We start from the raw sequence: 25695 nt of genomic DNA on the forward strand, positions 1-25695 counted from the left end.
CAGTGCGCCTGCGCCCAGCTACGGCACGGCGTGAGCGTCTAGTAATTGCGTTCACAGTGAGCCAATCACAGAACGGCGTCTCTCCGACTCTAGCCAATCAGCTTTCGGAGGAGAGGGTTTAACTCCTATTTTAAAAGGAGAAACTTTGAATCGTAACGGCCGAGCTACCGGGATCGCTTGGAGGCTTCGGTCAGAAGCAGGAACCTGCCCGTGGGTAGGAAGGGGACCGGGCGGGTGAGGACGAGCTGGGTGCCGCAGACCGAAGGGGAACGTTGAGTGGCCCTGGGGTAATGGGCTGTCTCGGTGGGTTTGCATTCTGTGTAGACCTGGCTGGCCTGGATCTCACAGAGATCCTACCTCTGCCTCCCAAGTGCTGGGGTTAAAGGAATGCGGGACCATACCTAACCTTATGTTTGTTGAGACATAGTGAGTTCCAGACCAGCCTGGGCTACACTGGGAGACACTGTCTCAAAAAACCCAAACCTAACAAACAAAGCCCTGGCTCCACTGCAAACGTGGGAAATAGAAATCTCCCTGGTGTAGCTAACCATGGGAAAGTTAAAATGCAGGGTCGTTTACTAAAGCTGGCCTCTGGGCTCCGGAGCTCTATTTCCTCACAGGCACCCTTCACTTAATGTTGCTGTCTCCTGCCTAGCCTTCCTGATCTTTGCATTATGGGCCCTTCAGTAACACACTCAGCTGTTTGTCCCTCTGAAAACGGGAACCCGAGCCTGCTGTGGCATGAGCAGTTTTCCTACTTGTAGTAAATCTTTGTGCTGGGTGAGAACAGTGAAAGGCATTTGGTGTAGAGGGGAAGGTGAAGGACTCTGATTGGGGAGGTGCGGGCGGGGGAGAAAAGAGGCCTAGTCAGGAGGGTAGGAAATGAGAGCTAGCGAGGTAATAGATAAACCCGGAAAAGGGGTCAAAAGGGATGATGGTCCAAACCTGCTCCCCAGGAATGCAAGTAATCGTGTTGGGTTCCCACAGTGGGGGAAGCTGGGAGACAGTGGAATTTAAAAGGCCCAATGAGAGGAAGAGAAGAGCAGGTAGTACTGGAGCTTTGTTGTTTCAAGGGAGGTGAGAGATCATGGCTGAGGCAGCTGTGGCACTGGTGGGGCTTTGTAAGGTAGGAGGTATTTCAAGCAGACTGAACGGTGAACATTGTGTACTAAAGCAAAAAGAACCACCGTGTCCAAGAGGGAAGGGACATGATGAAAGAGGATGTGACATGATAAAGGGACCTCAGGTGTGCAGGGTGTGTATCTAGTAAAAGCACCCATCCCCTGTCAGCTTGCTTCATTCACTTGTACCAAGAAAAAGTGTGAAGGGTGCATGCCTGGAAGGCTGTCCAACAGGGAGCAGTGACAGCTGAGCATGACATAGTAGCACTTACAAGCAGGCGGCTCCCTTTAAATGAAAGGTTCTTGTTTCTCTCTTCAGGTGACATGGACAGATGTAAAGAAAACTGCGCTTCCAGGCCCCTTAAGGTAAACAGAATTACCTATAGTCACATTCATGTTTTGTTTGTGTTCACCTGTGCATATGCTACTATGTAGGTAAGAGGGCAACTTGCTGGAGTGAGTTCTCTTTATTGTGTGGGTCCAGGGACTCTAGCCCAGGTCCTCGGGCTTGGCTGCAAGAGCCTGTATTCACTGAGCAAATCTGGACAGCTCACATGGAAATTGTTCTCTTATTGGAATTCTTTCCCCTTGGCTTTGGGTGGAATCTCAAGGTCCCTTCCTGACCTTGCCTGAGGGTGTCGTAGGACGTGGGCCTCTTATTTCTACAGGAGATGGTTTTGCACTTAAAACCTCATACTCTCTGAGCACTTGGTGGATCCTGAGCCTCTCACTTAAGCAGGAGAAAGTCCATCTTCTCTGAGTATGATTAGCATAGGTCTTAAGAGTTGTTTAAGATTGGCACTTACTTATAAGTAATTCAGTGTTAATTCAGTGCAGTAATAATTACTTTTCAAGGCACCTATACTTGTTTCTTTGTCAAAGAACCTCCTTTTTTTTATCTATTGAAAACTCAATTTGTTAATTTCTATGTATTTTAATTTTGGAGATTACATTTTTAAAAAATATTTCAGTTGGTTGGGGCTTGGTAGGCACGCCTTTAATCCCAATATTTAGGAGGCAGCAGTAGGCAGATTGAGATGGAGGTCAGTTTCTTTTATATAGTGAGTCCCAGGCTAGCCACAATTACATAAGTACTCTGAAAAAGTGAAACCCAGGGAAATGAACTGTGTTAATAATAATATGCTTATGGAAACCGTGTAACCTTATATGTTTGTTTGAATGTTTGCCTGCATGGATATCTTTGCACTATGTGTGTGCCTGGCACTTGAGGATGCCAAAGAGGATATCAAATCCCCTGGATCTGGAGTTACAAATGGTTATGAGCCACTATGTGATGCTGGGAACCGAACCCAGATCCTCTTAAAGGGCAGTCAGTGTTCTTGACTGTTCAGTCATCTCTCCAGCTCCTAGTTCCATTTATTACCCACAATAGTTATGAGTTTTATTACAAAGGAAACTTGGTTGAGTTCTCAAGGTACCATCAGTCTTTCCTAAAGGCCATAACGCCTGCCTTGTCTCTATTCCAGACCACAGTTCCCTTCGGCCCAAAACGAGTCTTGGTGACTGAGCAGATACCATCTCAGAACCTGGGATCGGCTAGCAGTGGCCAGGCCCAGCGAGTCCTATGTCCTTCCAACTCTGCCCAGCGTGTCCCTCCACAAGCACAGAAACTTGTCTCGGGTCAGAAGCCAGTGCTGAAGCAGGTGCCTGCTGCCAGCGTTCCTCGACCTGGGCCCCGGCTTGGGAATCCCCAGAAGAGTGAGCAGCCACAGCCCGCAGCATCTGGTAAGCTTTCACTGCATTGGACAGTCATTCTTCTTAGTTGTCACTCAAAGAGCAAATGTGTAGATTGGCATTTGTTCTTGAAGCCTCGGCACCATGTCTGAAGAGAATATGGCATGTCCATGCACAAGTATAGTGGTGTGGCTGGGCTCCCCTAGTGCTGGGAATACAGGTGTCAGTGCTGGCCAGGCCAAGGGGAAAGCTACAGGAGGTTCTTTGGAACAGAAGGAAATGTTGGATATAATGGAGAAGACACTGCTGGGTCCAGGGTACCTGTGAGGGAGTCTGAATTCATATGGTGGCGACTGGAACAGGGTTAGTGTTGATGGTTAGTTAGTAGCTAGTGGGTGCTTACAGAGCTTCTGAGAGAGCCTGACCTGCATCCTCCCAACACTTATATAGAAGGGGCTGAGGCTTAGCAGTTAACTTACCCTAGAACATCTCCAGAAAGAAAGGTATGGACGAATCTGCCACTTTGTTTAGGAAGCAGATGCAAGACAACTAGGTGATAAGACCTGAAAGATGAGTGAGGAAGAGATAGCTGTAATGGTGTAGGAAGGGAGGAAACATAGGCTGGGCCCTCATAAGGAATCAGAATAGTCTGTAAAGTGGCAGACAGACAGTCTGGAGGAAACCCGCTTATATTATCTGCAGACCTGGACACTGGGAGAGACGGATGGCTGAAGCTTCCGTAGTGCCCTGAGCTTCAGCAGAGGGAGAGGGGCGGCCACAAGCTGCTGTGGAGGGCTGAGGAGTGGCTGGAGGGGAAGGAAGCCTATGCTGCCCTCTCAGCAGGCCCACCTTACCCCTCCACCATCTGTTGTGATTTCCGTCCTTTAGAAAGGCACCCAGCTCTTCTGAGCTCCCCGGGACTGTAGTCTCAAGTCAGCAGGATAGAAGAGGCTGAAGTGTATTGGGTGGCTTCTTCTGGACTCCGGTCACATTTTGGGGTCATGGTCCTAGCAGTGTTGGTATTGTAGACGTAAGATAACACATGAATCACGAAGGAGAAACCAGTTTGGACCAGTATTCCCATAACTTGAGTGGAGCTGCTGTGCTCTTTGAGTCTCAGGTGATAAGAACATGTCCCACACTTGTGTAGCTCTTGAACTAGCACCCGTGGTCCCTGTGGTGTGCTGCTGTGGTTTGTCTTCTGAGCTAGCAGCTTCTGCTTTCTTACGTGCCTTTGGCAAGAGTTGCTGGCCTGTGTTTTGTTTCTGCGTTGATAGTTTGTACAGTGCATATGAATGCCTGCACAACCGGTGGAGACAAACGCTTATGGGCGGAGTTGCTGCTGCATTCCTCTGGAAGCTCTTTCTGGGGAAAGGCTCCAGGGAGAGGATGGGCATCCTCAGTCTTGTTGGAGAGAGGGCCTGCTCATACTTATTCTAGAAATGATGAGACTGTGTGGCAGGAGTTGGCTTATGGCTCGTGGTTCAATAGTCTCTCCCAGGAGGAAAATTGAAAAGCCCAGGTTTATCTGTGTGATGTACCTCTAGTATTTTGATGATGGATTGGTTTTTGTTTGTTTGGTTGGGGGGTTAGTTTTGATTTTTTTTGGAGATAGGGTCTTACTGTGTAGCCCTAGTTGTCTTAAAGTTCACTATGTAGACCAAACGGGCCTCGAACTCATAGAGATATGCCTACCTCTGCCTCCCAAGTGCTGAGATTGAAGGTGTATGCCACCATGCCGGGTTATAGGACCATTCTTTGATTCATCTTAATTGATAGATTTTCTTTTTTAAAAGGAAGTTTATATAGTTGCTCTAAAAACAGTGTTTTAACTTATTTCACATAGGAAATAATTCTGAAAAGGAACCGGCATCAAAACAGAAAAATGAAGACTCAAAAAAGTAAGCTTTCTTTCTCTTCTACCAGAATACCCATTTGGTTGCAGGCCACTAACCTTAATGTCATCCCCATTAAAATCAGATTTACCAGGCCCTCAAAAGTAGGTTGTTTTTTTTTTTTTTTTAATTTTCTTAGCAATTTTTTGCCTAGAAAAATCTTTATTAAAACTTTATTATTTAAAAAAAGTAGTAAGTAAAAAAAAAAACAAAAAACCTCACACGCCAAAAGACTGTAACTCTGCACTTCTACACAATTTGAATAGCCATTGAATAGCCTGTTGAATCTATCCTGCTTCCATTAGTGACAGTGGCTATGTGTTTCCCACCAGAATCACTCTCCGCCTCACAGCCCCTTAGCTTCTCTGGGGATGCAGAGAGGAGGTCCTTATGGTCCTGAGAGGGTGTCCTGTCCAGTACTGTTGCTAGCCTGTGGTGGTGAGAGCTCTGAGTCAGTCTGTCTGGAGCGTAGCGCTGCTTTAGGCGGGGAAAGTTGGTCTTTAAAGCCTGGGGCTCATTCTGGTGACTTGGGGTTGGTGCTTGTGGAGGGTACGTCCTGAGTGTAGTCTGAGCGTGGACAGTTTGACCGCTCACTGGCCTGGCAATGGCCGTGGTCAGTGGTTTCTTCATGTTGTAATTGTTCACATTACTTTTTAGGAGGCAGTGGACTTTGGAAGATTTTGACATTGGTCGCCCACTAGGTAAAGGAAAGTTTGGAAATGTCTATTTGGCAAGGGAGAAGCAAAGCAAGTTCATCCTGGCCCTGAAGGTGCTGTTTAAAACGCAGCTGGAGAAAGCAGGGGTGGAGCACCAGCTGCGAAGAGAAGTGGAGATACAGTCCCACCTGCGGTGAGTGGCCCTCCTTCCTGTCAGAGCTGGGGAGCCGGACACTGTGCTCCTGATTAGAGCTGCCTTTTCCCATAGATCCCGGTGGTATGGCCCTCAGAAGCATCATTCCAGGACTTAAAGCAAGTAGTATACTTGGGCTTTTTTTCATCTGGAGGAGAATTAGGGCAAGATACTGGTTGAGTCAGTCAGTTGTTTTGTTTTCCCTTTTTGCTTTCAGTGTTTTCCAAGTTTGACAGAGACGTTAGTCTTGAACTCTGCCTTGTCTGGCTTACCGTCACCTGGCAGGGTAGGGGCTGGGGGCAGTGAGTGGTGCTGGCACCTCCAGCAAGCTCTGTGCAGTGGCTTGGCACCCATCCACTTCCACCCTGTCTGCCTTGGTTGTGTCTCCTGTTTGCACATCTCTCTCCTATATTGAAGCATTTTCCTCAACAGGCAGATTGTTGTTCACCTGACAGTTTTCCACTAAGAAAAAGAAGTCTGAAAGGGGCAGTGTGAACTAAACCCAAGATCTGTTTATACTTTGAAATCCACATGTGGATATGTATACAGTGTCTTTTTCGTGGCTGGGCTCAGCATTCAGATCTTAGGTGACACCCACTGGCTTTATTTCATGAGGGGTCAGCAGTCAGTACATGCTGAGCCGGCTCTCAAGCCAGGCTTCACAATCTTCATTTTTGTTTCAGGCACCCGAACATCCTCAGGCTCTACGGATATTTCCATGATGCCACCAGAGTTTATCTGATTCTAGAGTACGCACCCCTTGGGACAGTCTACAGAGAGCTTCAAAAACAATCCAAGTTTGATGAGCAGAGAACGGCTACTGTAAGTGCTCATTCTTCCCTCTCATCTTCCTAATTTATCTTTCTCTATGGTGGAGTTGGCTTTCCTTCATAGAAACAGAAGAAAACCAAGGCAGCTTATTGCCCCAGGTATATATTGAGTGGTTGGCTTGTGGCTGTTTTTTTGTTGTTTTGTTTTTGTGGAAATGTGTATAATCTAGTTCCCTTGTCCTTTGCCATCCTTTCTCTCTCTCTCTCTCTCTGTATGTATATATATATGTTTATTTTAGTATAGGTCTAGACACAAAAATAACAATGCAGAGCTTCTGTTTGCCTACACTGTATTTCTCTATTACCAACAAGAACTTCAGTTAATATTATACTTTCATCATAACTAAACCAATACTGGTGCATCGAAGTCCACACTTTTCTTCGGAGTGCTTTTGTTTTTCTTGTGACTAGAAAGGTGTTAAATAACTTTTATTCAGCTGAGTTAATTGTTGTCTCCTAGACTTACTACCTCCCTCTGCTAACCTAGGCCTAGTCCTGGAAGCTTCTGGTCTCTGTACAATCTAATCTAGGCCTAGGATGCTTTCAGCCTCTGAGACTAACTGCTGAATAAGCTCACCCTTTCTAGTTCTTTCTGGAATCTGGTTGGCTGGTTCAACTCTGGCTCAAAACTACTCTCCAAGCTGACTGACTCTAACTGGCTTTTCTCAGCTTCTCACTGAATTGGCCTCAAATTAACTTTAGCAATCTGTTCTAATATTCTGGCTCCTTCTCATTCTCCCATTCATTCCGTCTTCACCTGTGTCTAGTTTGTTTTCTCTGTGACCTATCTCTGTAAACTCTCCCAGTAAAAGCTGCCTCTGAATTCCAGAAACTGAACTGCTACAAACTCAATTCCACTGACACTACCTCTCAACTCACTCCGCTGAACTGCCTCAACAGCACTGACTAGAACTCAGAGATCTGCATGTCTCTGTCTCCTGAGTGCTGCAGTTAAAGGCATGTACCACCACACCTGGACCTAAGCATTTCTTTACCTGAAACCTGTTCTATAGCCTTGCACTCAAGAGATCTGCTTGCCTCGGAGGGTCCCCTGCGATTAAAGGCTTGCCTGAATTCCAGCCTAATCACACAGATCTAAGAAGGTCTTTGGATGTGATGTCTTGCCAGAGCAGGCCTGTTCTGAATTAAAATTCCTCTACAAAAGGGGTGTGAGTGCCGAGAAGATCTTGAAGAGCATTTTTTTTGTCACATGTCAACATTGTGCATTTGTAACATGACCGCTTGCTAGGTGGTATAGTGTCCTGTGCCTGGGGTGGTCTTGGTCCTTCTGTTTCCCCCTTCCCATGCTGTACTCTCAGAGCCACTAAGCATGCTCGCCCTGAGGAGAGAGTGGAGAATGGCTTATTTAGAGTTGTGTGCTAGGAGGTTGCTTGCTCCTTCTGTCTTTGGTGATTTTAGATTTATTTTGCCAATATGGATATTTTGCTTGCATGTTTCTCTCTGCACCAGATGCACAGAGGCCAGAAGAGGGAGTCAGATACCCTGGAACTGGAATTTCAGATGGTTGTGAACACCCATGTAGGTGCTGGGCACTGAACCTGGGTCCCCTGGAAGAGCAGCCAGTCTCTCCTGTCTTTAACTTGGAACGCAGAGGACTTGTTTTATGATTAACCAGCACTGCTTTATTTTGTTGTTCCGGCATCAGCTGCTGGGACCTCATCCTGGCTCCCGTGTAAACCACCATTGTGGGGCTTCTGGCTGTCTGTGCTTTCTGGTGCAGAGTACCTGGCTTCATCTTTACTTCTGGGCCTGGTCCTAGAAGCAGCCTTTCTTCATCAAGGATCTTGGCTCCTTCGTTGGAGAATGATACTGGAAACTGAGGTCTTGGCTGTAGGGAGCACTTGTGCTGGCTGCTGCGTCTAGGTCCTCAGCTGCAGAGAACAAGGGAGTGTTGTTTGTTTAGTGGTGTGTATTCATCTGTCCTGATGTAATGAGCGTGTACTGATGCTTGAGCTCATCCGTTACATGTGGGTCACTGAGGACACCCCGTCCCTGGGCTTCACTAAGTACGCTGCACCCCAGCAGTGAGAGAGCTGCATCCATGGCCTCCTTGTTAGTTATGTATTCCAGCATGCGCACGCAGCACGTGCATATGTGTGCGCATGCATGCACGCACACACTAAATTATGCCATGTGCCTGGGTCAGTGAGTGGCAGATGAGCATTCCTCATCTGGCATTTCTTGTTTGGAGGTTCTAGCAGGGGAGCGCAGCTACTCGTATACCCTTGACCGAAGTCCTCTGCGACCAAGCGCGCAGCTTCGGGAGGGAGGGGACATCTGCCTAGCCAGCCAGATCAGCCGAATCAACCCTGGTGATCAATGGGGTGACAGATGTCGCAGCCAGATCGCCCTCACATCCCTCATCTGGCATTTCTGTCAGGGTTTTGGACATCAGTGGTTCAGAAGGGCTGTAGTCGTCTGTCCCTGCTTTGGTTCGTCACTTCCTAGTGGCATGTGATACAGGCTGTTGGCCATTTATATATGCCATTAGATATACGTATCTCTCTTGCTTAGATACTTTTTCCCCCACTGCTGCATGTTAGTTACTTTAGCTCCTTTATTGTGTGAGTCCTGTGGATGTTTCCTCCCAGGCTGAGCCTTTCTCTTCTTTCCCACTCCTTTCTCTAGGCAGTTTGTGGTTTTTTGTTCCTTAAAGCACAGTCTTGCTTCCTTCCTTCCTAAAGATTTATTTATTTATACACGAGTGTTCTCTTTGCATGCATGCCTGTATGACAGAAGAGGGCACTAGATCTTATTCTAAATGGTCATGAGTCACTGTGTGGTTGCTGGGAATTGAACTCAGGAAGAGCAGCCAGTGCTCTTAACCTCTGAGCTATCTCTCCAGCCCCCCTATCATTTTCTTTAATTGGCCATTAATAAGAAATCATCTATTTGACCAACTTTCTTCTCAAAGGTAACTAAGGAAATTGTCTGTCAGTTTCTGAAGTTTCTACTTCAGACCCTATACTCAGACATAAATGTCTTCTACACATTTACACCTCTCTACTTGAGGTTTCAATCCAGGTGTGTGTGTGTATTTAAGCCAAGATTATTTCTTTCTAGATTCCTTATTACTTAGACTAGTACCCTCACTTGTTTTACTTTTCATGTAACTTAAATAACTGTAGAGTGATATAAGGGGTCTGTCTAGCCCCAGTCCCACAGCCTGGGGGTTGAGGGGACGTGGTGCCGGGGAGCGCTGGTCAGCCTCTGCCTCTGGCTCCGATGGCTCTGGCAGTGAGGTCCACTGCCTCTGCCCATTCGTGTCAGTGTCAGCTCAGCTGCTGTGGGAAGAGCAGCTTACTGCATAGTCACCATCAGTTCACTACGGTGCAAAGTCTGGTCTCGACTGTGGGCTACAAAAGAATGAAAAATGTCCTGTTCAATAAATAATGACTATTTTCTGTCTCGTTTTCCTTTTGGGAAAACAAAGCTTCTTGCCAATTACATACGCACTTGGCACACTTTGACACACTATGCCACCCTCAACTCTGTCCTGCGCTGGCTAGAGCTGAGGTGGCTCATCCATGGTAAGCAGTACGTGCCTAGCCCAGGACTGGGCAGGATTAACAGGAGCGAAAAGGGCTGATTTGTTGGAGAGCATCACCTCTTTTTTTCCTTCTTTGCTTATATACTTTTCATGTAGATTAAAACCATGCTTCTCTTGAGTATCCTGTTACGGGATGCAAAACAGACTGCAGGACTGGTACTGAGCAGATTCTGCAGATCCGGAGGCCTTGGGAGCCCAAGGTCTGTGCACCTGGTCAGGGCCCTTTAAATGTTTAAAGATTGCTTTACCTGTGGATCGCTCACTGTCCAGTTCTGTGCAGTTCTTTCATGGTTGCCTGGTAGGACTGTAATTCCAATTGCCCGTGCCTCCCCTGCCTCTCAAGATCACATTATTAGCATCGGGCTAACTGAGCCCCGAGTGAGCCTGTCAGTCTGCAGTTGTTATTTATAGACTTAGCCTTTTTCCATGGTGTTTGTTTCAAAACCTGAAAAACGGCTTAGTCTATGTTGGATTAACTTTCAGTTGCCTAACTCCCTTACATAAACCTACACCCTGGTCCTCCAATGCTTTTTGTCAACAGTACATCACCGAATTGGCAAATGCTCTGTCCTACTGTCATTCAAAGAGAGTCATCCACAGAGACATTAAGCCGGAGAACCTGCTTCTTGGGCCAAACGGAGAGTTGAAGATTGCAGACTTCGGATGGTCTGTACACGCTCCATCTTCCAGGTATGGGAGTTTGGGTTATTACAGCCCTGGGGAGGTGTGTCCGCCTGCATTCCTGCGTGCGTACGTGCGTGCTGCCCTGTTAAGTAACTGTTAGTCTAAGAGGCCCTGGCTGACCTAGGAATTCTTTGGAGCAGTTTAGACCTGATAAAGTTCTTCCTGTGATCCCCGGCCACACTGGGCCTTAGTTTATGGATGTTGAATGTCCCTAGAGGCTAGTGGAAGAGGGTGAATTTAGAGATCTGGCTGATGTATGGACTGATAAACACAGGTGCGCGCTGGAGGAGCTTGGACCCTATGGGGATGGGGAGCAGAGCCAAGCACCAGTTGTTTCTTAACTTTGAAACCACAGTGGTGTGAGTGCAGCTCTGGGGATGCCGGACTCCTGCTACTTGGTCAACGGCAGGAATAGAACTGTCCCTTTCCCTTTACAGCTGAAACAGATATCATCTAATGCAACAATTGAAAGTAGTCAAACTTTCAAACTTCGAAAATTGAATTTGCGTTTGAATGTCTCAGTGTGCATCTGTTGTCAAGATGTTGCCAGCTTTGGGGACGGCTTTTTTTTTTTTTTTTACTTCTTTTGAGACAGGTTTTTTTGTTTTGTTTTTGGTGTGTATGTGTAGCCCTGGTTGTCCTGGAACTTGCTCTGTACACCAGGCTGGCCTCAAATTCAGAGACCTGCCTGCCTCTGTCTCCCGAGTGCAGGGATTAAAGATGTATGCCACCATCGCCTGGCTTGGGGACTACTTTTAAAATATTACCAGTGTTTTTAAAAAGCCTGTTTGAGGCCAGAGGAGAAAGCTGGGCAGGTAAACGTGCTTACAGCTGAGTCTGATGATCAGAATTCCAGACCTGGCACCCGTTTGGTGGAAGGAGAGACTGACTCCAAATTATCCTCTAACCTTGCCCCATGGTGTGCTCTTTCTCACGAGGGCATATGTGTACAAACACACAAATAAACGTAGTTTTAGAAAATTTAAACCCATTTTTTTTTTTTTAAGTAGTGTAGTCTAAGGTCACCTATTTGTCTCCAGGAGCACTGTGGCAGGCTGTTTAACTGACATCAGTGGTAGTGTCAGTCACCTAGACTTGTAGGTGTTGTCATGATTAAGCAGGACTGTTAACCTGTGCAGTCACCACTGGACGCTGGTCACGTTAGGATATGACATCAGGATAGAGGCACAACTTGCAAAGTTCAGGAGAGATCACAGCTGTGAATCCTGACAGCTACTCCAGCAGCCTCAAGTTCAGGCCCCACCACAGCTGACCAGTTATGGGGACCATCCTTTGAGAATCCCACAGAGTGTGTGTGTGGGCACCAGACACGGCTGAGTATGTCCTTGCACCATCTCAGCAATGGTAGCCTCCGTTGTCTGCTCCTGGTTTATTCCAGCTTTGGTTTTCAGAACCCAGATGAACAGAAAATGCCGAGTTGGTGATGGCAGCACAGTGGTCCACAGCTTCATTGTAGAGCCCTGGACACTGGTATTGTTGCTTTGTGGACATTGAAAGTCAGTTGTATGCTCACATTGTGTATCCTCAGTGTGCATCCCCTGTGATAGAGGTGCTCTGCAGAGGCAGCGCCACTGTCACCTCCAAGGTTAGTGCAGTTCTTAATAGCTAACATTTAGCCCACACTCAGATGTTTCTCCAGCTGCCCACAAAACCTTAAAGCTGTTTTAAAATCAGAACTCAAAGTAAAAGCAGCATAAACACACACACACACACACCCTGTGGAAGGTAAGGGAAAGAAATCTAACCAAGCCCTGTGTGCTGGTGCATATTTGAATCCCAGCACTTGAGAGGCTGAGCCAGGAAGACATCAAGTTCAAGGCCAGTCTGGTAAGACTGTCTTAAAAACAGAAGAACTCAGCCAGGTATAGTAGCAAATACCTGTAATCCCAGCAGCAGCAGGAGGAGGAGGCCATGGCCATAGCTGCTTGGAGGCTAGTCTGGGCTCCATAGCAAGACAGCTGGGCTGGAGAGATGGCTCAGCTGTTGAACGTGCTCTGGCAGCTTTTGCAGAGTACCTGGGTTTGGTTCCCAGCACACTCATGGTAGCTGTCTGTGGTTCCAGTTCACAGACACTCTTTTCTGGTCTCCTTGGACACAAAGGATTCATTCGCACAGACAGACAGGCAAAATACCCATACATATAAAATGAAAGTAAAATCTTTAAAACACCCTAAACCAAAAACAGTCAAAGTACTAAAGAACCCAGAGAGGTTCAGTGAAGTATGTGGCTGTCTGTTACATTTTGTAGACTCTTACATTTCTAAGACTTTCCTTTTCTATCCTCTACTTCACTGAAAAAAAAAAAAAAAATCACATTGTAGCCCAGGTTGGCTTTGAATCTCTGTCAGCCCTTTTGCCTCAGTCTACCAGACGTTGTCATTACTTGCGTGAGTCAGTACTCTAAACCTAAAATGGTGGTGTCCCTTTACTACAAGCTCATGTGGAATGCCAGATTGTATTTATGGAAGAACCTTGTATAGAAACTTTGTCATTGTTTTCTGAGATGGAGTCTTGCTTCAAAGCCCAGACTGGCCTCCAAAATTCACTTTAACTTTCCCATCTCAGCCTCGGTGTTACTGGGATGAGAAGTACATTGTTTTCCCTAGATTTTCTAAGTTCTGGAGTTGGACGGTCTGGGGGAAGCGTGGTGGCTAGTGTGTGACCTTCCAAACCTCCCTTCATCCATATCCTAGCTAGCAGTGGGGATTTAGGTGGGCATCAGCCTGGGGAGTGTCCACACCGCATTACCATGTTAGTCAGAGCGTACCAACCCCAGCCTCTGTCGCTTTCAGGAGAACCACGCTGTGTGGTACCCTGGACTACCTGCCCCCGGAGATGATTGAAGGCCGAATGCACGATGAGAAGGTGGACCTCTGGAGCCTGGGCGTCCTCTGCTATGAGTTCCTGGTTGGGATGCCTCCTTTTGAGGCACACACTCACCAGGAGACCTACAGGAGGATCTCACGGGTAAGATGCTTCTCCTGGCTTCCTGCCGAGGGCTGGTGGTTATTCTCGTACCCCTCTGACCCATGCTTGTGCCATTTTGTCATTGATTCTGCAGGTTGAGTTCACATTCCCTGACTTTGTGACGGAGGGAGCCAGGGACCTCATCTCAAGACTGTTAAAACACAACGCAAGCCAGAGGCTAACACTAGCAGAAGTCCTTGAGCACCCCTGGATCACGGCTAATTCCTCCAAATCTCCAAATGGCCAGAAAAGCAAAGAGCCAGCCAGCAAATCATCTTAGGGAATCCGGAGCCGTGTGCACTGTGCAACTGTGAGAAACGCCCCACGGAGACCTCCCAGACCCTCACCACTGCCCTCAGTGCACCTCGCCGAGAGGGTAGTCCGCTGCCCTGCATCCAGGAAGCCACACCTGAGCACATGTGGCGCTGCCCAAGCCCCAAGGACCGTGCTGCTGTTTCCTGATTTAGTAGTCTGGAGAAAAGGTTCTACTGCAGTTGTCCCTGTGGCCTGTGCCCCCAATGTGTCCTCGCTGGGGTCTCATTGTACAAAAGTTACCGCCTTGCCAGACTCCCCAGCCATCACCTGTGTGGTAGCCTTCAAGTGCCTGAGTGTGTGTGTAATTTATTGGGTCACCAGGCCTGGGAAAGTTGTTGGAATGGATATGTACTTTTCTTTTAAATGTTGAAATAAAGATTCGTATAGACTTCCTTTTTCTTAGGTGGCATCCCTTCGGAGCCCTTGTTTTCAGCCTCCTTAGGGCCCTTGTGGGGTTCGGACTGTCAACCACTATAATGTGCTCTACCTGTGTGCCCTTGACTCAGGTGTTTCTGGATGTTTCTTACGTTGAAGTTCTGTCATGTGTACAAACTTGTTAAATATATAAATTCATGTCGTGGGACTTGTTTCTGGATGTTAACAGCTGTTTCTTATGTTGGAATTCTGTCATGTGTGCAAACTTGTTAAATATATAAATATATGTATAGCATCTACCTGAAGTACATGGGTAATCATTTGGTCACCTGTTCAGTGTTGGCTAGAAGTGAGCAGATGTGGTACTTTTCTGGTCTGCTGGATATTTTCTTGTAGAGTTTACAGATGCCAGTGCCATCTGTCAGTCAACCAGAGGGGGATGCTGGATTAGAGAAACAGGTTTTCACTACCAGCTCAGGACACATGACTGGAGATGCAAGTGGCCGGGGTAAAATATGTCAACTGGGCCACCACCACCACCACACTTGAGAACTGAGTTGTACTGCAGAGGCCCTCCTCTTGGAACAAAAAACCACTTCTGGTCCCCAGTCCTGTGCTAAACTGTTGATGTAGCAACATTCCCAGTACTGTCTACCTGAGCTGCAGTCAACTGTGATTTGACTACAGGGATCCAAGCAGAGTATGGGACACTGCCTCCTATAGCTCAGGCTACTAGCACATTACTGCCACGTTTACATGGTGCTCTTCCTGAATGGCAGCAGTGATGGCTTACCAGAAGGTGACAGGCAACACATAATTTTACAGAGATGTTTATTTGTTTCACAGAATCTCACTCAGTCTGTTTAAAAAAACTAGAGGCAAACAATGGCTTACATCTTAAAACAGCTTCCTTGATCCAGTTCCGCTAAAGAGAATTCGTAGGAGCAGATCTGCATGTTGCTGCTAGGTCTATCTATATGGTGCTTCAGTCTCTCGACTCATCCCCCATGTTCTGGCTGCTGGCTACAGGCGTGACAGCGGAGTGGGTTTGGAAGATACATGGCTGTGGGTACAAAGTTTTATTGCTGCTTTCAATGTGATTCTTTGCATGGGCGTTACTTAGGAACCTGAATGGGTGAGTAGTAGGGTTGGGGATCCAGAGCTAGAAGCTAACATGGCTGTTTAGACACAGGCAAGATGGAGAGGCCCCATCCAGTCAACTGTCACTGGCCCAGGGCATCTTGCTCAGCTATGAAAATGTCCTTGGAATTAGTTTCTGTAATACCATCCTGATTTAAAATCAGTAAAGGCTTTCGGCAGTAGGTTGCATTATGAGGAAAATAAGAATGTAATCGCACTTTAAAGATCTCACGAACAGAGAATTTGTCTCAAAAAAACCCTCTTAAATGTTAACAAATGACGTGGGTAACTGTGGGCTAAGAAACTGTCAGCCAGATCTCTGTAAACGGTTCTTTCTTCTGTTTTCTGATTGTCAAAGTAATTTAAAAGGAATTGTGAGCAAGAAAAATGATTGCAATCCTTCCCACCATGCAGCTGAGCAGACTTCACAGTTCAAACACTCGCTCCCAGGGGAGAACTGTATAAACTGACATGGTATGCTGAAGGGAAGGCTTTTACTGTAGATAGGAGAGAACAGCTAGAGGCATCTGTTAAGCCTCCAGAGCAGAGGGAGAGAAAGAAGTAGGCTGAACATGGCCAGGGCTCCCTGTCGCAGAGGGGAGAACAGGATGGGACAGAAGAGAGAAAGCACAGTGAGAGTAGCAAGAGCCAAGAATAGTAATAGCTGGGTTATAAAGATGGTAGCTGAGGGAAGGGAAGCCTGTGAGCCAGGGCCAGTTTAGGGTAGAGATGAGAAGGGTTAGGAATACTCTGTAGTGCATATCAGGTACTTGTGATACCAGAATGCCCTTCAATAGGCTGCCAGGCGCCACGAGTATATGTTAACAGGACATATATTCCCTTCTGCCAGAGGTAAGGGAAATGACTCCTTTTGGTAGAGGGCAACCCGTTTCACAAGTCTCTGAGGAATTCTGGGACTAGAATTATAGTCCAGGTGAACCTATTTCTGGATACTTGGACAGCATTGGGGAATGGAGTTTCCTTTGGATCTGATAGAACAAGTGTTCTCTGCCAGCCTGCCCAGAGGGGAGGCTTGAGTGATAGAGCAGGCCAATTCCTGCCCAAACTGCTCCTGGCTTCCTGGAAGAGGAAGCCTGAGTCTGGCTCTCTACTTGACTTTCTATTCTAACCTCCCTCTACCCTAGTGGTTCTCAACCTTCCTAATGCTGTGACCTTTTAGTACAGTTCTTCGTGTTGTAGTGACACTAACCATAAAATTATTTTTATTTGCTACTGTTTTGAATCATAATGTACATTATTTTTCGAGATAGAGGTTTGTCAAAGGGGTTGAAACCACTGCCACTGAGACCACTACCACCTCTGGGCTGGTGATCCTGGGTTTCTATAATAAAGCAGGATGAGCAAGCCATGGGGAGCAAGCCAGCAAGCCGAACCCCCTCCATGGCCTTAGGCATCAGCTCCTGCCTCCAGGTTCCTGCCCTCACTGCTTTTGATGAACTGTTATATGGTACTGTGAATGAAATAAGCCCTTTCCTCCCCAAACTGATTTTGGTCATGGTGTTTCATCACAGAAATATCACCCTAATTAAGATCTCTCTCTTTTCCCTAGCTTGTATTTTTTTCTTGGTTTCTTTATAGTTAGAACAGGCATTATTTTCTTTTTTTTTTTCAGAATGTGGTACAAATATTTTATGCATATGATTTAATTCAATTAAAAACATTCATTGGCACATGGTGAACATGTCAGCTCTGGAATGCCCTCAAGTTTCAGATAGCTAGTGGCAGTCAGGCTCGGTGGCACACACCTTTAATCCCAGCGCTTGGATAGCTAAATGGATTGTCCAAGAAAGCTAGGGTGCTTTTTAGCTTCTGCGTGAGTGTTCTGAGTTCCTCTGAATATGGGCATCAGGAGCCAAAAGATGACATTACAATTGAGCAGCGATCCTATATTTTACAAACAATACTGCCCTGGATCTATGAAATTTCAGACTAACACCCTCATCACATCCAGACAAAGATGCTCTGGAGTCAATGAAGCACACGAGAAGTTCTTGCCTGCTTTCCCCAAAGCAAATCTTGTGAATGTCAAGGGCTTGATGTCAATGTAGATTGTGATTATGGACTGTTAACTTTTGCTTCATTAGTAGCAGCACTGGCAGCTGTCTGCAGAATGTTGCGTATTAAGCTGCGGGCTGCTGCCAGTGCAAATCTGGGGAGTGGGAGTTTTAAAAGCAAGCAAATTAATCATTGCTTTTTAAGAACCTGAGAAAAGACTAGCCTCTGGGGCTGGCAAACGGGACTCCTGCCCCACTGGTCTAGAAGGGACAATTTGTAGGCAGTCTTGTTTTGTTCTGGGATTGAATTTAGGCCTCCTGTGAGTCAGGTGAGGACTCTACCATTGATTTCCCCTCTTCGCTGTCGACCAAGACAGTCTGACTAAATTGCTAACTAAATTGCTATGCTGACCCTAAACTAGCTCAAGCAGGCCAGAATGTGAGATCCTCCTGCCTCAGCCTCCTGAGTTTAATGGCCTGCAGCACCAGGCCTGGCTGTCAACTCACTTGGATGCCTTGGTAACATTTTAAGTCACGCACACGGTCTTGTGAGGAACAGCATTAAAAAAAAAAAAAAGAAAGTAAACTAAACCATCTGATTTTTGCTGGTAAAAGTAAAAACCAACCCATAATAGCCTCTGCCCCTCCCCCCAGAAACCCACCCTGAAAACAACTAACTTCTAAAGTAGTTTAGAAGCCACGGGCTTCAAGGCTTGGTGACTGGAGGTTTAAAGAGTCCCACTCTGCGGAAGTATCTGACGATGAAGGGCACAGAGACCAAGGTGATGCTGATCCTCACGGGCGCAAACAGCTTGTGGATGGCATAGGCCACCACGAACGTGCTGGTGCCTGCGGCCATCTTGGATTGCACCAGGGACTCTTTAAAACCAAGCTTAAGCAGGATTGCAGACATGTCTACACCACTGCGGGGAGGAGAAAGAGGCAAAGAAAAACATTACAGCCAGGGTTAAAGGGAGAAATCGATTTGTCTAGCTTAACAGTAGTTTGGCTTTTTTATTTAAAAAATGTTATGATTATTGTGTATGTGAGTGTGGGCAAGGCACACACCATGGGTTGTGCGTGGAGCTCAGACCACTTTCAGGAGTTGGTTCTCTCCTTGCACTGCGGGTTCTAGGGCTGGAGCTCAGGTGGCCAGGCTTGTGGGGTAAGCACTTTTCACCTGCTGAGCCATCTCGCCGACCCAGATGAGCCATGTTTGAAAAATGCATTATAGTACAAGGATGAGTGTGTAGGTTTCAGCAAACAAACCAATAACAGGAACAAATCCATCCACAGATTAGCTTACAGCAGGGAGAACAAAATGAAGAATGTTTTGAGACAGGGTCTCGTGTAACCTCAGCCGGCCTCAAAGTCTATGTAGCCAAGGATGGATGACCTGGAACTGTGGGGGCCCCTGCCTCTGCCTTCTGAATGCTGGGATTACAGGTGAGGCTGATGCTGTTTGAGGAACGGAACCCAGGGCTTTGCGAATGATGGCTTCTACCAACTGGGCTGCACCCCAGCACGTCTTCCTTCCTTCTGTTATTTGAGGACAGACCTCACGCTCAAGACCAGGGCTGACCTGGAACGTTTTTGGTCTTGGTCTCCCAAGCACTCCCACATCCAGCCACAAACATAGTGAACGTTTGTCCAAAAGCCGTACCTGGAAACAACTGTGTAAAATATCCCCAAGGACACCAGTGAGATCCCAATGTGCAGCGACACGCCCACAGCCCCGTATTCTTGGAAAACTTTCTTCAGCTGCTGCGATTTGCTTAGCTTTTTCTCTGTGCTGTTGCCACCGCTTCCTGGCTCGGTGATTCTGCTGGGCTCCTGTGCACAGACGAGGGGAGGTTAGGTTGCTGGATGCCACTGGCTTTTACCCTTATCTGGGCTGTGCACCCCTCCCACTAGGTCAGCAGGCCTAGGTCAGCAGAACAATGGCCCTGGCAATGTCCAGGGCATCTCCTACCGGAGAAGGACCTGGCAGCTGGGGTCTGGCCATGGACCTTGGGATGGGAATGTTAACTTGGATTTTTCTGGGTGGGACTAATGGAAACATAACAGGGTGGTGGCGGGTTGCGGGGGGCAGGAGTTGGAGTCCAAGAGGAGAGGTAATAGGAGGTGCAGAGGTCTGATGCTGCTGCACTGCTGCCTTACTGATATGAGGGTGTGGCCAGGGACCGGGCAGGAGGCCTTTAGAAGTTGCACAAAGGATTCTGCCCTGGAGCCTCAGGAAGAAACTAGTCCTGTTGTCACCTTGACCTCAGCCCAGTGAGGCCGAGTTTGGACTCCCAGGATCTAGCCAAGAAGCTAATGTGTCAAGCCCCAGAGGAGCAACACAGGCTTTTTATCAAGGCCGGAGGTGTAATGCTTGATTGGAATAACTTCAGGAGACAGGTCTGGCTAGGTCTGTGGGTGTGCTTCCAAGGGGGTTAAGGCAAGCCCACCCTGAATGTAAGTGGCACCATTCCTGGGACAAGGCTCCGTGCTGTATAAGAAGAAAGGGGGCTGAGCACCAGCGGTTGATCTCTCTCTGCCTTCTGACTGCAGATTCAATGCAGCCTGTGGCCTGAGTACACAGCTCCATGTCTACACTACCCTGAGAGGGGAGTAGGGAGTAGGGTTGGCATAGGATGGAGCTCCAAAAGCCACAGGCCTTCACTGAGACAGGAATCCTGATAGGGAAGGCCAATTCACCTGCGCGCGCCTGTGAGCACAGCCATGCTTGTCACACTATGTACGTGGCGTTAAAGGGCAGCTTGGTGGAGTCGTGTCTCTTCACCCGCCGTCATGTCTGAGTATCAGTTACTTCTTTGTTGTGGTGATAAAACACCACGGCCAAAGGAAACTTGTGAAAGAGTTCCTTTTGGCTCACAGTTCCAGAGGGACAAGAGTCCGTCACGGTGGGGAGGCCTGGCAGGAGGCAGCAGGCATGGTGGTGGGAGCAGGACCCTCACAGGTCATATCAGGAACAAAGAACAAACTGGAAGTTAGGCAGGGCCACAGACTCAGAGGCCGCCCCCTCTGAAGGCTGCACTGCCCCACACTGCGCCACCAACTGGGGGCCAAGTGTCAAAAGCCCGAGCCCGTGGGGACATGCTTATTCAAACCACACAGTGGGTACCAGGAATTGAGCTCAGGGTTGCCAGGCATGCAAGACAAGAAGTGTTTTACCCACCAAGCCATCTCGAGGGTCACGTGGGGGGCGATTGTACCGTGCACTGGATGCTAAGAAGTTTGGGACAGACAAAAGAGACCCCAGCCACTCCTGGATTAGACAAAAAATGATGGTCACCTCTGGCTATTGATCCTGCAGCCGGGCAGATTCCTCCCTGATTACGACTGTGTTGCAGCTAAGCAACTCTGCAAAGGGGAGTGAGTACACCAGAAGCGCCAGGAGATGGGTCAGGGCTCCCCTAGTGAGAAGAAAGCAGCCCTGTGTTCTGAGCGGCAGTCCCCAAGCTCACCAACTGCGTCTGTTTGCCTGCATGTATGTATCTGTGCACCATGTACATGTCTGGCGTCCTCGGAGGCCAGAAGGCCTAAGATCCCCCTGGAACTGTAGATGGTTTGAGCTGTCCTATGGGTACTGGGAACTGAACCCAGGTCCTCTGCAGGAGCAGCTAGTGCTCTTAATCACTGAGTCATCCCTCCAGCCTGCTCTCCTCTCTAAAACAAACAAATGTCTGGTTCTAAGGTTTGCTCCTCCAGCCCAGCAGAAACTGCTGTTGATTTTCTAGCTGAAAGACAGGCTGCCTGCCTTTCTATTCTCTTTTCTGGGCCAGAAGGCCTTTTGCCAAAACTGAGGGTATGAGACAAAGGCCGCCTCAGCAGAGACAGCTGTGGCTGCTCTGGGGCATGGAGACTGGGCCATAACTGAGATTGCTTGGGCCGCAGGTCAATGGGCTTTTGACTGACACTGGCCTGACGTAGGTGTAGGCACTGGGAAGGTCTGCAGACTGTCCTATCAGCTCAGCCACACCTTCTGCAGCTCAGGGGGAAGGGATACTTATCAGAAAGAACCAGAGCTTCTGCAAGCATTTCAGTAGAGGAGTTCAGGGCTCAAGAAGGAGACAATGGCAAGAGCTGGCCAATAAAAGAAGGTGCCAGCAGCTTTTCTCCTGACCTCCGGAACCAGAACAGCCTGGAAAAGTCCCTTCTGTTATGCATGAAGGACCATGCATTTTTCTTCCAAGTCCTTGAGGGGTTTAAATAAGTTAAACCAAAGGGGTTTTTGAGTGTAACCTGCAAGCAACGGGCATTTGCCGATGCTCATTCTCCATGAAGCACTGCGGTTTACTACCCAAACATGCTCTGGACTGCCCTGAGTGTGTGACACCGACACACTGACCCAAAAGTGCATTGGACCATCCTGAGTGTAACACCGACACACTGACCTGCAAGCGCTCTGGCGGACACACAGCTCGGTGGTACAGTGTCTAGCATGCACAAAGCTTTTATTTCCCAGCACAGTAAAAACCAGCTTGGTAGCATAAGCCTATAATCCCGGCCCTTTGGAGTTGGAGGCAGGATGATGGAAGTTCAGGCTTATTGTGCTGAAGGACAGCCTGGTCGGAATACATGAGATCGTGTTTCCAAACAACCAGAGGAAGCCACATTAGAAGAGGGGCAGGAAGGCTGATCACATGCCCATGAACAGAAGAGGATCTGCAAAGCCCAGAAGGGCTGAGTACATCACAAGGACAGCATAGTGGTTAGCACAGTGGTTAGCTCAATTCCAGTTCCAGCACTATGGCTCTGTATCTTCTCTGGGTCAGAGTGTTGCAGAGTATGGGAGAGTGCAACGAACCAAAGAGATAAACCTCAAAGGTGACTGTGACTTTAGGGAGCAGCGGACAACAAACAGTGAAATACCAGGGAGGGGACACACCAAGCCAAGCAAGGAGGGAGTCAGGAGGGGTGCTGGATGTTAGATAAGAAAAACCAGCAAGCCGATTGCATAAGAGTGCACCGTTCTGCCCTGACCCTCCATGTCACAAGTGGCCTCCCCTCACTTGGTCTCTGTGACCCTGAATCATGTGATGTAAAAGGACGGGCTTCTTGTGTGGTCTATCTCCCCCTCTGGCACAGTGAAGTCCATGCTGCAGGGAGAGGTTGGCATGCCACTCAGACACTTATTTAATGTCTAGAGCATTTGGAGACCCCAGCTGGCCTCCGAGTGAAGGCAGCCAGGGTGGAGGTGGAGCGGCATCTTGACTGAGGCCAGGGGCAGGCCCTTCCCCCACGGCTGGCCTCTTAAGGAGTATCTTTTGTTCTAACCCTCTGTCAGGTTTTGATCCTGCTCTGATTCCATCCATCTATCAAAGTAGCAGGAGAAACAGGCTTGGTTCCTGGGCTCCGGGAGCCTTGGATTGGTGTGCGCTCACACTGATCACAGCAGCTGCTGGGGTTGGCATGATGTAGCAGATGCCAGCTAGCACATTATCTCCTATCACATTCACCCTCCGGGAAATGACTAATTAACAGCTCATTTCATAGACATGGAAAAGTGATAGCATTTGATCAAGGTTACACTGACTGAGCAAGCAGAGAGGGGGATCCTGGAAGCCTGAGAGAGCACTCATCCTTGCTGTAAACACCCTCTCAAGGCAGAGTGCGGGCTGCCAACAGGGCTGATGTGGCGGAACAAAGTGGGAGTTTGTTCTAGATCATGAAGGCAGAGGAGATCGGAGCTCCAGAGAAAACACTGTAAGGGGGTGGGGAGAGGCACACCACTGGTAGTCAGGGAAGGCTTTCTGGAGGAGAGGGAAGCTATGCTATGCTTTGAAGAATCACCAGGAAGCAGCCTGGTATAATCTGAGAATCCTGCCCTGTGCCCAGGTTCAGAGATGAGGCCAGTCTGCCAGGCAGGAGAGAAGAGGGGAAGGAAGTCCATGCATATTTGTGAGAGGCACCTGAGGTGAGGGACCAATCCCCTCGGCTACTCACTGAAAAGCTACAAGGGCAGTCAGAGCTCAGAGCTGCCTGATTCATGGCGGTGGTCTTCCAGACTCCTCCAGACCTTGTGCCACGACTTGATGCGATCTCCAAACTCCACTACTTTCTTCAGAGACCTACTTGAGATGCGCTGCTCTCTCAATGGAAGCTAGTTTTCACTCTTAGCACTCAGGGAAAGCAATCACAAGGAAACAGGACGATCAGCCTGCTGCTCTCCCAGCTAGATAAAAAGGGTGGAGCAACGAGGAAAGGGAGGCGTTAGATACAGACACCGGTAGCCCGAGGCCGACGTCGCCTCCTGGGCCCAGTGCCCAGGCCTGAACTGAACTTCAAAAGGGGCCTTGGAAGTTCACATCGAGTTCAGGGCCCTTGCGATCTGCTCGGTAACACTACTGTTCTGGCTTTCGAACTGGGACCCGGCGGGCTACTCCATGACCTTGGGCCGCGAACCATACCACCCCAAGCCTCAGTTTCTCTGGCTGCTAACTGGAAAGAGATGTTTCTCAGACTCTTGGGATCTGAGAACTCGGGTCCCGTTTCGGACAGATGCAATGCAAAAAAACTGTCCTTGGGGCTGGCCCTGGCACGGCGCTTGGGTCACCTGGAGATCAGTGTCAAGAGTGGGTGTGGGGAGGCTTACCTGGCGGCTGAGGCAGTTTTCGCGGGCCGTGCGCAGCAGCCGGGCGTCCGGCCCCGGACGGGACAAGGCCAAGGCCCAGAGCGGTGGAGCACAGGAGGTGGCGGCTCCCGGAAGACAAGGGGTCCGGGTCCACAGCCGGGCGCCCACTCTTCCCGCCGGGCCAAGCAGAGCCAGCAGCCCGGCCATGGCGCACCGCGAGCAGTGCTGCGGTGCTGCCCACTGGGGAACCGGTCCCAATACCGACCAGTGGGCGGGGCCGGGGCCTGTTGCCCTCCCCACTAGGCCACGCCCCACCCTCTCCAGACCCCGCCCCCCGGAGCGGAGCGGAGCGCGGGGTGGGCGGGACTTTACAGCGAAGCGCTGGCTTTTGGGCTCCACCCATCAGCTCCGCCCTTCACAGAAGCAACCTATCTCTGGGTGGGCGGGGCCATCCGGCGACGCTTTCTTTTATTTCCCTCCCTCGACCCCGCCTCCCTGGCTAAGGCCCGCCTTTTGAGACGGAGTGGGCGGGACTGGGGAACCGGCCAAGTCCATCAGCCTGGTTCTCAGGCCAGTTGTTTGTGGAATGCATTTTTTGCAGGGCTTTCCAGGATTCTTGAGTTTCCGGAATGCAGAGTGTGGCTGGCGGTTGTTCCCAGCCTAGGGCTCAATGCATCCTTTATTTTAACTCCCAGTAAGAATGGGTGAAACCTGGAAGACTGATGCTTGTATTATCACTTTAAAGAAGAAAGGAGCTGTAGAAATCAACTCTCACTTGAAGAAGCCCTCTAAGTGAGCTGCTGCATTGTTGGTGTGAACATGAAAACAGCCACTGTGGAGAATAGTTTGGTCCTTTCACAGATAGTTGAAAGTACACAAACCAGGTTGCCCAGCGACTCCACTCCCATAGCGTCCCAAGAGAAGGAAAGACTCACATTTCTCTTCCAGACTGAAATGTGACAAGAGCTCAATCTCTCTCACCTGGTGACTGCACTGCCTGGGCACTTGAGCCCACAGGAAAGCTTTGCTGCCATTAGATGTGGCCCTCTACCCTGGACCTCCAGAACCATGAGCCAAAATTAACCCTTTTGTTTTTATAACCTAAGAAAGGAACAAAACTGTGATCTTGATGTGGTGCTGCATGTCTGCAATTCCAGCACTCAGGAGGCTGAGACAGAAGGGTTAGGAGTTCAAGGCTGGTCTCGACCACTTGAGAACTTGTGGTGCAAACATGCGCAAAAGACACAAATATTCACAACAGGACAATCCAGATATCAGTTTGGGAAAGGAACGTCAGACTATGGCACAGTTCTGGAGTGGAGGTCACTTGTTAGGGGTTAAAGGGACATCTGGGCCTGGGGAGACGGCTCAGCAACCACCCCGGGACCCCGGAAAAGGGGAAAAGACAGAGCCGCTGTCTCCACAGAGCCGTCCTCTGACCTGCATACATGCCCTCACACACACAACAATCATAAAGTTGTTTTTAAAAGGAACAAGTCGACACATCCATCCCAGGGAGAGTCTCAGGAACAGCCGTGCCAAATGAAAACATCCCAGCTACAAGCACAACATGAGGCCGGATTTCATTTTCACAGAATGCCAAAACAGGCAAAATCCTGGACCCCAAAGAGATCAGT

The 25695-nt window shown here is 48.6% G+C and overlaps 2 protein-coding genes across 3 annotated transcripts; one reads left to right on the plus strand and one right to left on the minus strand.

Annotated features, from left to right (window-relative positions):
* Positions 1 to 11: 11 nt before the first annotated feature.
* Aurka (aurora kinase A) lies at positions 12 to 14628 on the plus strand. Of its 2 annotated transcripts, none has more exons than XM_021650084.2 (9): positions 12 to 214; positions 1441 to 1487; positions 2609 to 2867; positions 4663 to 4717; positions 5369 to 5560; positions 6244 to 6382; positions 10503 to 10651; positions 13459 to 13633; positions 13728 to 14628. In XM_021650084.2, exons 2-9 carry the CDS (start codon positions 1446 to 1448, stop codon positions 13911 to 13913), a joined length of 1197 nt encoding a protein of 398 aa, XP_021505759.1. In that variant the 5' UTR covers positions 12 to 214; positions 1441 to 1445; the 3' UTR covers positions 13914 to 14628. The 2 variants fall into 2 exon arrangements, with proteins under 2 accessions (XP_021505759.1, XP_060238755.1); XM_060382772.1 differs by having other exon boundaries at positions 12 to 189.
* A 509-nt stretch (positions 14629 to 15137) lies between these two features.
* On the minus strand, positions 15138 to 24355 carry Fam210b (family with sequence similarity 210 member B). Its single transcript, XM_021650088.2, has 3 exons — positions 24080 to 24355; positions 19142 to 19311; positions 15138 to 18401 (listed from the first exon to the last, which is right to left on the minus strand). The coding sequence occupies exons 1-3, from the start codon at positions 24263 to 24265 to the stop codon at positions 18185 to 18187; spliced, it is 573 nt and encodes a 190-aa protein (XP_021505763.1). The 5' UTR covers positions 24266 to 24355; the 3' UTR covers positions 15138 to 18184.
* Between the last annotated feature and the right edge of the window lie 1340 nt (positions 24356 to 25695).

This window comes from Meriones unguiculatus, chromosome 4, assembly GCF_030254825.1.
Source record: "Meriones unguiculatus strain TT.TT164.6M chromosome 4, Bangor_MerUng_6.1, whole genome shotgun sequence".
Lineage (NCBI taxonomy): Eukaryota > Metazoa > Chordata > Mammalia > Rodentia > Muridae > Meriones > Meriones unguiculatus.

What these genes read in the sequence shown, in the direction of transcription:
- Fam210b (XM_021650088.2), bottom strand. Translation starts at nt 24,265, where the DNA reads ATGGCCGGGCTGCTGGCTCTGCTTGGCCCGGCGGGAAGAGTGGGCGCC. An exon ending in AAAACTGCCTCAGCCGCCAG is followed by an intron (nt 19,312 to 24,079) that starts GTAAGCCTCCCC and finishes GTCTGTGCACAG; the next exon opens with GAGCCCAGCAGAATCACCGA. An exon ending in TTTTACACAGTTGTTTCCAG is followed by an intron (nt 18,402 to 19,141) that starts GTACGGCTTTTG and finishes TCCTCCCCGCAG; the next exon opens with TGGTGTAGACATGTCTGCAA.
- Aurka (XM_021650084.2), top strand. Translation starts at nt 1,446, where the DNA reads ATGGACAGATGTAAAGAAAACTGCGCTTCCAGGCCCCTTAAG. An exon ending in GCGCTTCCAGGCCCCTTAAG is followed by an intron (nt 1,488 to 2,608) that starts GTAAACAGAATT and finishes TCTCTATTCCAG; the next exon opens with ACCACAGTTCCCTTCGGCCC. An exon ending in GAGATACAGTCCCACCTGCG is followed by an intron (nt 5,561 to 6,243) that starts GTGAGTGGCCCT and finishes TTTTTGTTTCAG; the next exon opens with GCACCCGAACATCCTCAGGC.